The following is a 17860-nucleotide window of genomic DNA, read 5'->3' as shown; positions in this document are numbered from 1 at the left end:
CTAGACAGACAGCCTATTGATTTCAATGGGCACGATGCAATTCTTTATTTCTCCTGTGGTGGCGACGTAGGGAAGTGAACATTTGTTGTTAAAGCTGGGCATACACATTAGATAAATGCTTGCCGGGCTTACCATAAAATATACTGGACCTCCCCAGAGACAGACAGGAAGTAAGGGGGAGATAAGGGTTTCATTTTGTTCTCTGGTAAATGAGCTGCTTTCTCCCCTCTCCCCATGTGTATGGAGGAGCTGGGAGACAGAGGGATCATGTGTATGGCCTAATCTACATCATCGTGTTGTCAGGCTGCAATTATTTCATGTGTGTGGCCAGCTTGTAAGGCTACTTTCACACTCGCGTTTGGTGCGGATCCGTCATGGATCTGCACAGACGGATCCGTTCAGATAATACAATAATCTGCATCCGTTCAGAACGGATCCGTTTGTATTATCTTTAACATAGCCAAGACAGTCTTGAACACCATTCAAAGTCAATGGAGGACGGATCCGTTTTCTATCCTGCCAGATTGTGTCATAGAAAAGGGATCCGTCTTGAACACCATTCAAAGTCAATGGAGGACGGATACGTTTTTCTATCCTGCCAGATTGTGTCATAGAAAAGGGATCCGTCCCCATTGACTTACATTGTGTGTCAGAGCGGATCCGTTTGGCTGCAAGCAGCGTTTTGGTGTCCGCCTCCAAAGCGGAATGGAGACGGAACGGAGGAAAACTGATGCATTCTGAGCGGATCCTTTTCCATTCAGAATACAATAGGGCAAAACTGATCCATTTTGGACCGCTTGTGAGAGCCCTGAAACGGATCTCACAAACAGAAAGCCAAAACGCCGGAAAAAAAAGGGTCCATTTACAAGTCCGCAAAATGGATCCGGACCCATTCATAATCAATAGGGCCGGAGAAGATGCAGACAGCACATAGTGTGTTGTCCGCATCTGCACTTCCATTCCGCAAAAAAATAGAACATGTCCTATTCTTGTCCGCAGACAAGAAAAGGCATTTCTAATAAAGTGCCGGCCATGTGCAGTCTGCAAAATGTAGAACGGACATGGCCGGTGTCAGTGTTTTGCGGATCCGCATTTTGCAGACCGCAAAACACTTTCGGACGTGTGAATGGACCCTAGGGGGTACAGTCACATGTGAATGGAAATGCTGCGGATTTTCTGCAGAATTACAGTACAAACAAAATGGACGCGATTTTAGAAATCTCATCCACAGACTAAGGTCCCCTGTGGTCGTGCTGCGGGCTGCAATGCACGAACACAGTCCGTGGGGCAGCCACAGCGGATCGCGGACCCATTCACTTAAATGGGTCCGCAATCCGGCCGTTCCGCAAAAAGATAGGACATGTTCTATCTTTTTGCGGAATGGAAGTACAGGATGAAACGCCACGGAAGCACTCTGATTTGCAGACCCATTCAAGTGATCCGTTTGGCTCAGGGGGCCTAAGAAGAAAACCTGCAGCGTACACAGACCTGCAGCGGGTCAATTGTTGCTGTAGGTTTTTTGTCCAGTAAGAACTGCTACCTGTGGGGTTGTGCCCCGAAAAATATTCAACATTTTTTCAAACCAGAAGCTGGAGCTGAATACGTTTGCAATTGCATGTAATAAATATAGCGCCACCTGCTGTTTGTTCTTTTCCTCATCTTTCTGTCCACACGTGCTCACAGCCATGGCTTCTGTTATAAGCTGTGACAGTTACAGGACACGCCCCCTGAGCAACGGCGCCAACTCTACACTGGCAGCTTGAAATAAATCCAGCAGAGCAATTGGAGCAATGAATGGGGAGAACTCATGTACTATATGATGTCTGATCTTTATTTAAAAAAATGAATCATAGGATAACCCCTTTAAGATGATGGCATATTGATGAGATATGGCATCGCTCTGTGATTGGTGGGGGTCTGATCTTTGGAACCATCGATCTTAAGAATGAAGTTAGCAATGTGTTCACTGCAGCAAGGCTCCATCCATTTGAATGGAGGGCCACTGTGGAGGAGACACGGCTATTAGCGGGTGATCCAGCACAAACCAGAGCCTTAGGGTCCATTCACACGTCCGTTGTTTCTTTCCTGATCTGTTCCGTTTTTTGCGGAACAGATCTGGACCAGTTCTGTACCCATTCATTTTCAATGGGTCCTGGAAAAAAAAATCAGACATTGAGCTGTCCGATTTTTTTCAGGACCCATTGAAAATGAATGGGTACAGAACTGGTCCAGAGGTGTGTTTGGGGTCATTGTCCTGTTGAAAAATAAATGATGGTCCAACTAAACGCAAACCGGATGGAATAGCATGCCGCTGAAAGATGCTGTGGTAGCCATGCTGGTTCAGTATGCCTTCAATTTTGAATAAATCCCCAACAGTGTCACCAGCAAAGCACCCCCACACCATCACACCTCCTCCTCCATGCTTCACGGTGGGAACCAGGCATGTAGAGTCTATCCGTTCACCTTTTCTGCGTCGCACAAAGACACGGTGGTTGGAACCAAAGATCTCAAATTTGGACTCATCAGACCAAAGCACAGATTTCCACTGGTCTAATGTCCATTCCTTGTGTTCTTTATCCCAAACAAGTCTCTTCTGCTTGTTGCCTGTCCTTAGCAGTGGTTTCCTAGCAGATATTCTACCATGAAGGCCTGATTCACACAGTCTCCTCTTAACAGTTGTTCTAGAGATGTGTCTGCTGCTAGAACTCTGTGTGGCATTGACCTGGTCTCTAATCTGAGCTGCTGTTAACCTGCGATTTCTGAGGCTGGTGACTCGGATGAACTTATCCTCCGCAGCAGAGGTGACTCTTGGTCTTCCGTTCCTGGGGCGGTCCGCATGTGAGCCAGTTTCTTTGTAACGCTTGATGGTTTTTGTGACTGCACTTGGGGACACTTTCAAAGTTTTCCCAATTTTTCGGACTGACTGACCTTCATTTCTTAAAGTAATGATGGCCACTCGTTTTTCTTTACTTAGCTGCTTTTTTCTTGCCATAATACAAATTCTAACAGTCTATTCAGTAGGACTATCAGCTGTGTATCCACCTGACTTCTCCACAATGCAACTGATGGTCCCAACCCCATTTATAAGGCAAGAAATCCCACTTATTAAACCTGACAGGGCACACCTGTGAAGTGAAAACCATTTCAGGTGACTACCTCTTGAAGCTCATCAAGAGAATGCCAAGAGTGTGCAAAGCAGTAATCAAAGCAAAAGGTGGCTACTTTGAAGAACCTAGAATATGACATATTTTCAGTTGTTTCACACTTTTTTGTTATGTATATAATTCCACATGTGTTAATTCATAGTTTTGATGCCTTCAGTGTGAATCTATAATTTTCATAGTCATGAAAATAAAGAAAACTGTACCGCCTTCAAAAAGGTGAAAATGTGCTCCAGTCACTAGGAGTAATGAAGGGGTTAAGGAAAATATGAGGGAGGGGGGGGGGGGGCACCGGACCATTTATCCCTCTGCATCATACCAGTAAGTCAGGACATAAGAAGTAACCCAGTAAATCAGATGCTATCACAGCGATGATCTCAGAGGACGGCGTGCACTCATTTATTGTAATCTGGCCCGGCTCCCCAAGGTTCGCTATAAATCTTTGATAAGAGCCATAGAAACTTGATTGTTAATTTGTCCGGGAGCTTTGCATCACAAACTTGTCCTATTTCCTGCTGCGTACGAGCCCGGGGTTTGTAAACTGTGTACTCGCATTGTAAATTGATGGGACATAACTGCATCGTTAACTTATTCAGGGTTAATGGAGGCCATTAATGAGCCGAGATGTAGATCCCAAGGTCAAGCGGATGTTCTCATCCCTGCAAGGGAATCCTAGGAGGTGAAGCGTCCTACTAAAAAGCCACCATGGCTACTGCGCAGCCACCACATCCAAGAGCAAAGTGAATGACTAGACCAAAAATCCAGCTTACACCCCATCAATAACCTCCAAGATGGGGCTAATTCACTTGGTAACGTCACGTGCACAGAGGACTGGGCTTCCAGTGCATAATGCCCTCAGCGATACCTCGTCTCCTCAGAAATTAGGCTCACCTCTGGCAGTCTGTGCGCCTGGAGTACTTCTCACTCCCTTGTGGCCTGGACAGTGCAAAAAAACACCCATGCAACAAAATATTGTCGCATGGGCATTGAAAAAAAAAAAATGCACAAAGCTAGATCTTGTGTCTTTTTTTTCTTCTTTTTCTTTAACACCTAAACCAGCGCTAAGTAAATGAACCCCCACTGTCTGCAATTTTCTTCAAGTTTGAGCATGCGCCAAATACGCGGGGCAGAAGTAGGACGCAAGACTGAAGCAGCCAACAGGATAGGGAAAGGACCATGGAAGGAAGGCGGGGATTTCAACCGGTCAATCACTGCGCTCCTAGGAAGACTGGCCCACCGGAGAACCAGAGGATCCTCCAGTAGGCCCAGGCTCTTGTACCATAGTGGGCCCCAAAAGGACAGATAAAAGAAAACATATAGAGTTGCCTTTGAGGACAGCTGATTTCTGTGACTCAAACACTAGTAGACTTTACTGATGAAATAGGGGTTGGTCCGCGAGAATCATTTCCTGTGGGGGGAGCCCCAGTCCGACCCTGCAGTCCTTCATGCACTGAGGAGCAAGGTACTACAGTATGTGTATGTGGCGGGGACAGATTAGACGTGCCACACACTGCGACAGGTTTACTGCGCCTTCCTTCCGCTTCAGCACCATGGACAGAGAACTCACTGACAATAAGGTATCCAACAGGGCAGGGGCATACACAGATAGCATATGACCCCATAGCAAAACTTAGTATGGGCCCCTAAGTGAGATATCCATTCTTCGGGAAGTCACACTTTTGCCCACTTTCCCTGACTGTCAGAAAAAGTGGGACCGGGGCTTTATAAATGTATGGCGTGCACTCTGAACTTCATATTTCTCAGTGTAGCTGCACCAGAATACCGGCATAAACACATTGATAAATCAGCCTCATACATATCAGATATCTCCTTTCCCCCCCCCTAATATAATACATGATAAGAAAGCAATCTCTAAGAGGAGCTTGGTGAAAAGCAATTCATACAGTTACCACTGAGCACAATGGAAGCTGTTAAAATGACTTTGCACTGAGCTCTCCCTATTGGTGGCTGCAGGAGAGTTCCGTGGTTTTATGTTCACCACGGACTCTATAGTAGTGGTTTTCTCCATAGTAAGTCCACCACTGAACAAGAAGCCTAACATGGTACATGACAGGGGTGTGCGACCACACAGGGCACCCCCTCGTCCAGTCAGTCACGGTGGGCAGAAAGCAGACAGATTTGGGGAAGCACCAGGGTTACTCTGACTGTCCAGCTCCCTCTTGCTTCTTCATCCTTGCTGCTCAGCGTTCCCCAGCAGAACTCTTCCCTGACGACAGGGGGCGGCCCCTCTATATTTTCACATGGTGCAGTTTGGTTCAAAATTGCAGCAAAAACCCCCACTGGACAAGCAGATTTATGAAAACTGTCTTTCCTGCTCATACCAACCAATCACAATGCAACTTTCATTTCAAATGAAAGCTGTAGAGTGATTGGTTGCCATGGGCAACAAATACAGTTTCGTAAATCCCCCTCCACCCCACCCCATGTGTTTGCCACAATCTGATCTGTTTATGACATGGTTTCACATAAACTGCAGCAAAACCTCAGGTGGAAGGAGGGACGAAGACCTTTAGTGACATCACGGTCACTTGACTTAAAAGGGGTTTTCCAGGATTATTATGGTTTTTAAAGGAGTAATCTGGGAATATCCTCAGGACAGGTAATCAATATCAGATTGGCGGAGGTCTGACTCCCGGGACCCCAACCGATCACTGTTCAAAGAGGCTGTGGCACTCTTCCTAGGCCAGTGACATCACATGGCCTAGGCGCAGCTCAGTCCATTCAATTTAATACCAAGCACTCCCGCCATACATTGTACAGTGCTGTACTTGGTAAATGGTGAAGAGACCCCGGTGCTCACCAGAGCTTCGATGAGCGCAGCGGACTCTTCAAGCAGCTCATCAAATTCCTGGATAACCCCTTTAACATATTTGCTCATGTGGTTCCTTACCCTGACCCATTTTCACCATGTAAATAAATCCCTCAGGTTTGTCTCCATCCTGTATGTAGCACTTCCTGTTCCTGTATCCAACCAAACCCATGATGCACTTCTCCTTTCTCCGCCCCTAACAACGCCCAGCTATGTGATACTACTGAAGCGGTGTGACAGCGGGGGGAAGTTGTGTCACTCATCGCTCGACAGATCTGGTACCATATTTATCCTCCCAAGTTGATGCCTACAATACTCCTATGGAACTCAAGCGGTACTGGGAACCTGGTACCGTCAACTGCTCACTGGACTAAGGATTTTTGTAGCATTTTCTTGTTTTGTTTAGTTTTTTCTTTATAGCTTTTACATTCTTCAATGTGACCCTCCAGTCAGCAGCTTAAAAATTAAATATGTTACAGGAGTATTTTTACTCTTCTGGAAAAAAAAAATGTGTGCAACCTCTGGTGGGAACTAAAAAGGGGTCATTTTGGGCACTAAGTGGAACATAGGAGTACTATTAATGTGTGGGGCCTAGAAAGAGCACTGTTACAATCCATAGGACACTAACAGATGACACCAAGGGTGACATTATTACAATATGGGGTGCAAAGGACAGGGAACTTGAGTAGAGGGTGGTGAAAAAGTGGGGAATGTTATGGAAAAGTGAGGAATCAAAGATGTCTGTGTGTCAAATTCTGCAGACGAGTCGTGATTGGGAGAAGTCATCATGACGGATGGAGAAGAAAGTGGCCAGATGGAGAAGAAAGTGATGAGATAACATCACCTGGAAGTCACAGGATTTAACTGTAATCTTGTATATAGTCTGTAGAGAGGTGGGTGGCACTGGTATGTACAGCTATATGGTCACTGTCTGCTGGTAAAATTGTCTCTTTATAGTGTGTTATATTCAGCACCAACGTGGTGGTTATATTCACTTACTATGTGGTGGTACTACATAGTCATGGTCTGGTGGTATTATTTGGCCCTTAAAGGCCATGTACAGTCGTGGCCAAAAGTTTTGAGAATGACACAAATATTAGTTTAGGAGACGATCCTGGCGCTTGCTGGACTTTCTTGGACGCCCTGAAGCCTTCTTAACAAGAATTGAACCTCTTTCCTTGAAGTTCTTGATGATCCTATAAATTGTTGATTGAGGTGCAATCTTAGTAGCCACAATATCCTTGCCTATGAAGCCATTTTTATGCAACGCAATGATGGCTGCACGTGTTTCTTTGCAGGTCACCATGGTTAACAATGGAAGAACAAGGATTTCAAGCATCACCCTCCTTTTAACAGGTCAAGTCTGCCATTTTAACCCAATCAGCCTGACATAATGATCTCCAGCCTTGTGCTCGTCAACATTCTCACCTGAGTTAACAAGACAATTACTGAAATTATCTCAGCAGGTCCTTTAATGACAGCAATGAAATGCAGTGGAAAGGTTTTTTTGGGATTAAGTTAATTTTCATGGCAAAGAAGGACTATGCAATTCATCTGATCACTCTTCATAACATTCTGGAGTATATGCAAATTGCTATTATAAAAACTTAAGCAGCAACTTTTCCAATTTCCAATATTTATGTAATTCTCAAAACTTTTGGCCACGACTGTACACCTTTGGGGAAATTTTTTTTTTAAAATTATTGCATTATACTTATTTTGAGCTAAAAATAATTTTTTCATTTGGTCTTTATTAACAATATGAAGTCCTTTTTTCTGTACAGAGCTGAGATGCTCTAGTAGCACCCTTTGTTTTTTCTGCCTTTTCTGTCAGTTGGGGAGTTGACGGCTCCTTATCTCTGTTCTATGACATTATAACTCATTATAGCTCTGTTCTTATCTTACTGATAAGAATGTGGCTTAAATAAGTGTTTATGACCTCTCAGTAGCTTAGAGATAAGGGTTTATTAGATGACCGCACAAAGTGAAAGTGAAAGTACCAATTTGATTTTCATGACAGCACCATCAGAGAGGGTCCGCCTCCCAGGACAGGAAAACCACAGGTATAAAAAAAGGAGGAGCCTCTCCCTTCCTCAGTAGTTTACCGTCCTAGGAAGTGGATACTACAAGTATGCCAGAGGGGAGTAGTTTTTCCCTGGGGGGTGGGTGCGTGGGCGAGTTCCCCGGTCCACACAACCAGATGACGCAAGGACGTGACCACTACACTTGGGAAGGGTCTATTTTGTCAGTGACCTTCCTGAGAGACCTCAAAGGCGACCTCCTGTCATGGCTCTCTAGGAAAAGCCTGGCCCATATCGAGTAGTTTTACAGTGTGAAGAAATGTGCTGACGCAGGATAAGTCTCCGCCGGTTTACTCGGATATCTCTAGTTCAGAAGAGGAGGAGTTTTCAGAGATGAGAAGCCCTCCATAATTCAATCATCCAACTTTCCTCGCTTGTTTGACTGAAAGCCTGTTCTCTTCATGTTTACTTATATCCTCTTTTTTTCTTGCACACCCCGTGACCATACCCAAGAACCGTCACCAACACTGAATCAAAAAGGGTGGGAAAACTAGAGGTGCTGTCATGGACTCCTGAAAATCAAATTACCGGTGAGTGTAATTATAATTTTTCTCTATTGTCCATGACATTACTATGAGAGATTCCAGAGAAAAATCAGGGTGGGACCACGGCCTGGAGAACCTTACGACCAAAGGACATGTCAGAAGAAGAAGAAAGATCCAACCTATTGTGCTTATAGAGGGGTCAATGGAGATGACCAAGTTGCGGCTTTGCAGATGACTTGGATTGAAGTCTCTGCTCTTTCTGCGCAAGAAGTTGCCACCACTCTTGTTGAGTGAGCAGACCATCCCCGGGGAACCGGCTTCTGCAGGGAAACATAAGCTAAACAGATAGCCTGCCTTATCCACCTGGCTAAGCAACTTTTACTAGCTGATTTCCATCTATTAGGACCTGCAAACTGTATAAACAAAGAGGTGGCTTTCCTCCACCCCTTAGTAGCCTCTAAATAAGCCAACACACATCTCCTAACATCTAAATGATAGATCTCGGCCTCCTTAGGGTGATCACAAAAAGGGAGAAACACTTCCTGGCCCCAGTGAAAATCTGAGACTACCTTGGGGAGAAATGCTGGATCGGGGGGCGAAGACTAATCCTATCCTCCTGAATGGACATATAAGGAAGGTTGATGGAAAGAGCTTGCATTTCACCTAATCTCCCTTTATCTAATCCCCTCTGGAGAAACTCTAAAATCCTAGGGATGTTAAGCTGACAGGAAGGTGAAGGAGGTATCCCTAAAAACTTAAAGAAAACTGACCATACTCTAGTGATGCCCAACCTACGGCCCGTGCATGCAGCCCATGCAGCAGAGGTTGCGATTTTGCTCCCTGTAAAAAGTCTAAGGCGTACCGATATGTCTAAGGCGTTTGTTCAGAAACAGTTTGTGCCATTCAAATTAGTTGGAAGAGAAGCAATAACAGCACTGGTCCAGAAAAGATCAGCCCCATCTCAATAATGGTTAAAGGTTTGATTTAATCCTGGCTCCTTTCATATTATAGTATTAACCCTAAGCAACACATTCCCGCTCCAACAACATTCTGTGTTTTGGCTTCAGTAAATCTAACAGCATCCATAAACCTTAAATTTAACTCATACCGCTCCATTCTCCTGATCATGACCTTAACCACACACACTGTGCCACATTCATTACACTGATGTACGGTATGTGGTGCAGTGTGTGTGATCTTTGTGGTGTAGTGTGGAGTGCCAAGTGATAAAGTACAGGGAAGATCTGCCATATTGGACTAGACTTGATCACTTGGCTAGAATTGTCTGCTGTTATTCAGATCAGTAATGGTCCCCCACATAAATACTCACCTCTTTGGCTCCGTTCACACCACCGCTATTTATTTATGTTGTTCTGCTCAGTTACCTGAGGAGAAAAATGAAAATAATGGAAGTGCTGGATGCGCCCCCTTCACAGGGGTAATGCCCACATGCTCCCCCTTCTTAGGGGTAATGCCCACATGCTCCCCCTTTACAGGGGTAATGCCCACATGCTCCCCCTTCACAGGGGTAATGCCCTGATGTGCCCCTTCACAGTAAAAATGCCCTGATGTGCCCCTTCACAGTAAAAAATGCCCAGATATTTGCCCCTTCACAGTAGTAATGCTCGCACGTGCCCCCTTACAGTGTTTGCATTTCTTTCTGACAAAGCTACCTGGTTCCGGCCCGCAAAATTTATACCATGTCTAGTGCGGCCCTCAGACGAAAAATGGTTGGTCACTACTGCTATAGCATATATGCCAGTAGTCGCTTCCTTCCTACTCTTTAATAAGGTAGAGACTACTGACCCCGATAGCCCCTTTCGGATCAAAAGAGACCTTTCAAAAACCATGCTGTCAAGTAAAGGCCCTTGACTGGGGGATGTATTACTGGGCCTTGACACAAGAGATCTAGAATCTCCAGAAGGGCCCATGGCTCCCTGACCGACAGTAGTCTTAACCAGGTGAACCATGCTTAACGGGGACAAAAGGGGGCTATTAAGATCACAGAAGCTCTGTCCTCCCTTATTTTGTACAACACCTTGGGAATCAATTGTAACAGAGGGAATGCATACAGAAGACCCCTGTCCCAAGGCTGAAGTAAGGCATCTACTGCTGTGAGAGAATCCCCTGGACAAAGGGAAAATAACCTTTTCACCTTCCTGTAGCAAAGAGTTCTATGTCTGGCAACCCCCACAGGCTTACTATTTTGGCAAATATCTACTGATTCAAACTGACCATTACCTTTGGTCTAGTCTGTTTCGACTCAGGTAGTCTGCTTTCCAGTTGTCTATACCTCTGATATGTAGGGCCGATAGTGACAACACCCTCCATTCCAACAAGGGGAATATCCAACTCGTAATTCCCATCAACCCCTTGGATCGGGTTCCCCCTGATGATTTAAGTAGGCCATTGTTAGACAAACCTTTAAATGTCGGGTCTGAAACCAAGGCAGAATCTCCTGAGTCTTCAGACCCGCTGTCAATTCCTTTGCGTTGGAAGAAATCTCCCAATCTGCACTGCCCCAGGATCCTTGAAAAACTCTGTCCAAAACATGCCCCCCCCCCCCACACCCAGACGTACTCGCGTCTGTAGTGACTACTAAAAGGTTTACCACCTTCCACGGGACCCCCTGATCTAGATTCTCCTTTACCAGCCACCACTCCAGCGACAGACGGGTTTTCCTGGACATAAGAATCTTGCTGTCCAGCTCCTCCAGCCTCCCTGACCAAGACTAGAGAATCTCCCACTGGAGGTCCCTGGAATGAGCCTGAGCCCATACAACTGCCGGAATGCACAATGTTAAGGTACCGAGGATGGAGACAGCTTTCCTGACTAAAACGTAAGGGCATAGAATCAGATCCCACACCACTGACCTTACATAGTCCACGGTCAGAAAGGATCTTTGGGAGGTCGAGTCCAACAATATCCCCAGGAACCTCTGCGACTGTAGAAGGGAGGATCATTCTGGATTTCTCCATGTTCACGATCCAACCCAATGATTCCAGGATCCGAATTACTTGATGTGCCTGTGAAAGACAACTCTGCCTGGATGGGGCTACTATTAAAAATCGTCTAGGTATGGGACAAACAAGATGTCCTTCTTTCTTATGTGAGCAGCCATCTACGTCACCAGCTTGGTAAATATACGGGGAGCCATAGAAATCCCAAACGGAAGCACCTGGAACTGAAAGTGTCTTACTCTGAACTCCAACTTGAACCCCTCTTTTAGAGAGGTTAAAATCCAACTATCTGTTGGAAATTCTGGACCAGGTGGGGAGGAAGTTTGACAATCTTCCTCCTACCCTGGCGTCATTGTGTATTATCCTTCCTGGGGGCAGGGCCCTGACCCTTGAACAGGAAGCCCTTTGATTTAGAAGAGGAGAATTTCTACCCGTTATCCCTTCTACCCGTGTTCCTATCTTTACCGGAAAATCTTTTATTCTCACAAAAGGGATTATATTGCCTGCGGAAACCAGAGGCCTGTGGAACCCCTTTTTTCTATCACCAGCTTTTTCTAATATATCATCTAAGTTTGAGCCAAATACTTTCCTTCGCAAGGAATATTACATAGGTGGTTTTTTTATGCAACATCGCCTGACCAATTTTTTAACCATAAAGCCCTCCGGGCAGCATTAAAGGAGGCCCCCAGTGATTCCCATGTGCGTCTAAGAAAACTGTCTGCCTTCCTATCCATGGTGTCTTTTAACTGACCTAAATCATCAAAGGGAAGGGAGGATCTACGGGATACTTTTGCTATGGGTACACCAATCTTTGGGGCCCGATCCCAAGATTGGCAATCCGACTCCTCAAAGGGATACTTCCGCTTAACTGATGACGGAATAAAGCTCTGTTTATCTGGATTTTTCCATTCATTAGGTATTAAGGAAGATACATTTTTATGAATGAACAAACACAGTTTCTTTTTCGCTTATTGACCTTCAAACATTACATCCTGAATGGAAAGAACTTATTTTTGGTCTTCAATGTTCATGGTCGCCCTTATTGCTTTTAAAAGCTGATCCGTATCCTGAATAGGAAACAGGGTTTACCACCCCTGTCCCCCTCAGAAGATGAATCGGAGCCTAGCTCCCCGCTTTCTAACAAAAACTCCTCCTCTTCTGAACTAGAGATATCGGAGTAAACCGGCGGAGACTTATCCTGCGTCAGCACATTTCTTCACACAGTAAAACCACTTGATACGGGCCAGGCTTTTCCTAGAGAGCCATGACAGAAGGTCGCCTTTAAAGGTCACTGACATAATAGACACCGCTCAGGCGCTCACCAGCCTTCCCAAGTGTAGTGGTCACGTCCTTGCGTCATCTGGTTGTGTGGAGCGGGGAACTGAAACCCCCCCCCCCCCTTTTCCCCAGCTGAATAAAATCCACTTCCTAGGACAGGAAACCTCCTTTTTTTTATACCTGTGGGTTTCCTGTCCTGGGAGGCGGACCCTCTGTCATGGTGCTGTCATGGACGATAGGGAAAAGACTGCTAACCCTTTGTGTCTGAACAGTTCAGTATTTTTAATAAAGGCCAATTGAAAATATGATTTTTAGCCAAAAATATGTTAAATGCAATCATAAAAAAAAAGGACTACAAAAAGGTGTACATGGCCTTTAACCACCTCCCGTCCGCCCATAGACTAAAAACGTCCGGGAGGTGGTTCTATATCTCTGAATGGATGTTCCTGAACGTCCATTCAGAGACTGCAGCTGCAGGCTAATCGTGCAGCTGCAGATCGGGTTGCCCGCTGTCAGTGACAGCAGGGCAACCCTTAGAGAAGGCAGGGACAGTGCCCAGGTGTCTCTGCCTTCTAGATCGCTTCCTGTGGCTGCCAGGCCGGATGAGTGCAGGAGCTGTGAGGTCTTCTGTACAGCCCCGCATTGAGGCTGTACAGCACAGTATAGTGCTGTACAGCCTCTCTGGGGGAGTATTTCTCCTGTAACTGGGGCTACTACATCAGCCCCAGTTACAGGAGAAATCAACAGTGGGGAAAAAAAGAGTGAAGTTAAATGTCCCCCAGAGGTTTTGTATGACCTTATGGGGGACGACAAGTGTAAAAAAAATTTTTTTAAAAAATTGCCAAGTAGGGAATAAAAAATTAAATAAAAAAAATGTTAAAAATAGAAATTTTATTTTTTTAAATAGACATATTTGGTAATGCCGCGTCTGTGACGGTCGGCTTTATAAATATAATCACATGATCGACCCAGTCCGATAAACACCATACATTTTTTTAAATAAAAACTGTAAAAAAAAAAGCCATTTTTGCCACCTTACATCACAAAAAGTGCAACACCAAGTGATCAAAAAGGTGTATGTCCCACAAAATGGTACCAATAAAACAGTCACCTCATCCCGCAAAAAATGAGCCCCCTACATAAGAAAATCGCTCAAAAAAAAAAAAAAAAACTATAGCTCTCAGAACATGGACACAGTAAAACATTTTTTTTGTTTCAAAAATGCTATTAATGTGTAAAACTTAAATAAATGAGAAAAAGTATACATATTAGGTATCGCCACGTCCGTAACGATCTGCTCTATAAAAATGTCACTTGACCGAACCGCTCAGATGAACAACCAATTTTTTGGTCAGCTTGCCCCATAAAGTGTTATAATAAATGATCAAAAAATCATATGTACCCAAAAAAAGTACCAATAAAACTGGCACCTTATCCTCTAGTTTCCAAAATGGGGTCACTTCTTGGGAGTTTCTACTGTAAGGGTGCATCAGGGGGGCTTCAAATGGGACATGGCATCTAAAAAACCATGTGGCGCTTCTTTTCTTCTGCGCCCAGCCGTGTGCCCATACAGCAGTTTATGACCATATGTGGGGTGTTTCTGTAAACCGCAGAATCTGGGTAATAAATATTGAGTTTTGTTTGGCTGTTAACCCTCCACGCATTAAAGAAAAAAAATGGAAAATCTGCCAAAAAAGTGAAATATAAAAATTTGATCTCCATTTTCCTTTAAAGGGATTCTGTCACCAAGTTTTGGGCTATAGAGCTGCGGACATGCACGGCTAGATCGCCGCTAGCATGTCCGCAATATATCTGTCCTATAGGGCTGTGTGCTTTTAATTTCTTTAAAAAAGGATTTTATAGATATGTAAATTAGTCTTGTATGTGTCCAAGCTGCTGTACTAACCTTCCTGGAGCCCAGCCACGTCCGTCTGTGAAGGAGCCCAGCACCGCCTATGTCCTCTGAATCTCCTCCTTTCATCAACTATAGATTGCCGTAATCTCGCGATGCGCGAGCTCGCGCATGCGCAGTGCCGGTATAATGTTCCTTCTCTGTGCTGGCATCAGCCTCAGGGAAAGAACTGCGCATGCACGAGCTCGAGCATCGCGAGATTACGGCAATCTATAGTTGATGAAAGGAGGAGATTCGGAGGACATAGGCGGTGCTGGGCTCATTCACAGGTGGGCGTGGCTGGGCTCCAGGAAGGTTAGTACAGCCCCTTGGACACATACAAGACTCATTTACATATCTATAAAATCATTTTTTAAAGAAATTAAAAGCGGCGATCTAGCCGTGTATGTCCGCAGCTCTATAGCCCAAAACTTGGTTTTAAGTAACTTGAGGGGTGTAGTTTCTACATTGGGGTCATTTATGGGGGTATCCACTATGTAGGCCCCACAATCTGACTTTAGACCTGAACTGGTCCTCAAAAAGTGGGTTTTGCCAATTTTCTTAAAAATTTTAAGAATTGCTTCTAAACTTCTAAGCCTTCTGACGTCCTAAAAAAAATTAATTACATTTCCAAAATGATGCCAACATAAACTAGACATATGGGGAATGTTAAGTAATAAATATTTTGAGGTATCACTTTCTGTTTTAAAAGCAGAGAAATAGAAATTTCAAAAATTGCTAATTTTTGAACATTTTAGGTAAATTTGGGATTTTTTCATAAATAAAGGTGAAATATATTGACTCAAATTTATGACTAGCATGAAGCACAATGTGTCACGAGAAAACATCCCTGAATGGCTTGGATAAGTAAAAGTGTTCCAAAGTCATCACCACGTAAGGTGACATGTCAGATTAGCAAAATTAGGCCTGGTCAGGAAGGGGGCAAATGGCCCAGATGTGAAGTGGTTAAATAGTGTTACATTTGTCTTGGTATAGCAGAAGTATGTGATAATAACACTATAGGTCTGTATTATTTAGAGGTATACTATAATACACAGAGTGGCGCTCTTGAAGAGGCAATTTATTTGTAGTCTCTAAAGTGCAGGTTTTCATTAGAAATTATATCCGAGTACATTGTGGTGTCTAGGTCTGTTCTATGTTATAAATGTTGTTTTATTCGTGTATTTGGGGGGGGGGGGGGCATATCGCTGTCGCCGTCATTATTCTAATATACTACTGTACAGTAGGTGAACTCTGTGGCCATATCCACAACACATGCAGTTTTAATGCTGCTTGTGACACACCACAAGGGGGCCACTGAGACTCTTTCTCACAGTCTTTCCAAATGCCCACATAAACCGGGGCCCGGCTGTGATTTATTTTATTTTTTTGTGGAAGGGGGGGGCTTTCTAACATATTCCCTGGTACCTCACTTTTTATAGAGGCATACTGAGGTACTGTACTGCATTTGGGTGCCCTACTACAAGAACAACACCCAGCCCTGTGTCTGATTTTTGGTTGGCAAAAAAAAAAAAAAAGATCCTTGAAAACCGGATAACTTCTGTGCACATTCCACTTTTTCTCACTTTTATCAATAGAAAGACCGTGGCGGAATAATCCACTGTACACTGGAATCAGTATCAATACGCAATTTATTACACATATTCCGAGGCCATAATGCACATCATAAACTGTACGCCAACCACGCAAGCGCAGCTCACCTGTCTACTAGAGATTCCATCCAGGGTGCCAAGGACAATTTGGTAGCCAACCGTGTCCCCCGAGCCGTGCTTCCATCTCTGTATGTGCTGTGGTATAACACGGTTTTGAGCAAAGATGGTCTCCCACTTTGTCATCTTCTATCAGCGATTCTTGTTTACAACAGATCTTAGAGAAAAAAAAATAAAAAAAATATGATAATTAGACAAAGTGAAAAACTTAAGGAATTGTCCAGGATTACACCAGTTGTATGCCATTGCAGCTCAGCCCTCGCCACTTCAGTGGAGCCGAGATGCAATACTAGACACAGCCCCGGTACATGACATGGACATGACGTCAAGGAGGTTACTATGTCTCCAGTCACTTCCCACTTCAGCTGCAAATTCAGCATCAATCACACCCCAACAGAGTCCACCCCAGAAACGTCACATACTGTGTTTCGGGCCTGGTAGGAAGCCAAACACGCGCACACTAATCTCCAAACATCATACACCCTGCAAAAGGCTATGGATTCTTTGAGGGCATACAAGGACCAAACTTACTAAAGCTTTAATAGAAAAGGTGCAGTATTTACAAATGCAAAAAAAGAGACAAAATAAAATAATAAAAGCAACCCCAGCTAAAAGGGAGACAATAACATAGATCTCATATAGTTTTATTTGCAAAAAACACTATTTTGCAATCTTTTTCCGTAAATAAAAAACTGTGGCCAGAGCTTAGCTGTGCAGTGTGTTTTTTATGTTTTTCTTCAGTTATGTTGTGTTTTTGGGACCATGGTATTTTTTTCACATTCTGGCTAATGATGCAGAATGAAATGGGATTCAAGGTCTTGATGACAATACTTATGGCCAATGCAGTGGTTGCAATTTCAGCATTACAGAAGCACATCTTCTGTGCTTGTTTTGCGGCCAGCAAATTGCGAATCCCGGCCGTGTGCGTTCCACATTTTGCCGGCCCCATGATAAAAAGGCCTATTCTTGTCTATCTTTTTGCTGGGCCGTGAAACGGAACTACGGAAACGGATAGAACACTGTGTGCTGTCCGCATCTTTTGCTGCCCCATTGAAATGAATGGGTTTGTGTGAATGGACTCTTACATCACAGGACAGATGGACCCTTACATCACAGGACAGATGGACCCTTACATCACAGGACAGATGGACCCTTACATCACAGGACAGATGGACCCTTACATCACAGGACAGATGGACCCTTACATCACAGGACAGATGGACCCTTACATCACAGGACAAGAAAAGACATGCATGCGCTAAGTGACATACATAGTACAGAACATGAGCCTCAGGAATGGAAGAGCCTGCTGATCTGCTATAAAGTGGACTTCCCCTTTAAAAATAAATCTCACGCCTCATCTTTCCCTTTATAAAACCACTGACTCCACAGTAATCTCTTTGTCTATACTGACGAGACATGTGGATCCAGACACGTCTATGTG

At 44.4% G+C, this 17860-nt stretch overlaps 1 protein-coding gene across 2 annotated transcripts in view; it reads right to left on the bottom strand.

The window, feature by feature from the left end:
- The window catches only part of NPHP4 (nephrocystin 4), a 277786-nt gene that overhangs the window by 248203 nt on the left and 11723 nt on the right, over window positions 1–17860 (bottom strand). For both annotated transcript variants that reach the window (XM_044278368.1, XM_044278369.1), the window contains exon 2: window positions 16408–16573. In XM_044278368.1, the coding sequence (XP_044134303.1) occupies window positions 16408–16542 (135 nt within the window). In that variant the 5' untranslated portion in view covers window positions 16543–16573. The remainder of the gene's footprint in view (window positions 1–16407; window positions 16574–17860) is intronic.

This window comes from Bufo gargarizans, chromosome 2 (assembly GCF_014858855.1).
Source record: "Bufo gargarizans isolate SCDJY-AF-19 chromosome 2, ASM1485885v1, whole genome shotgun sequence".
NCBI lineage: Eukaryota > Metazoa > Chordata > Amphibia > Anura > Bufonidae > Bufo > Bufo gargarizans.
The sequence above is the reverse complement of the archived record's forward strand: the minus strand, read 5'-3'. Positions and strand labels throughout refer to the sequence as shown.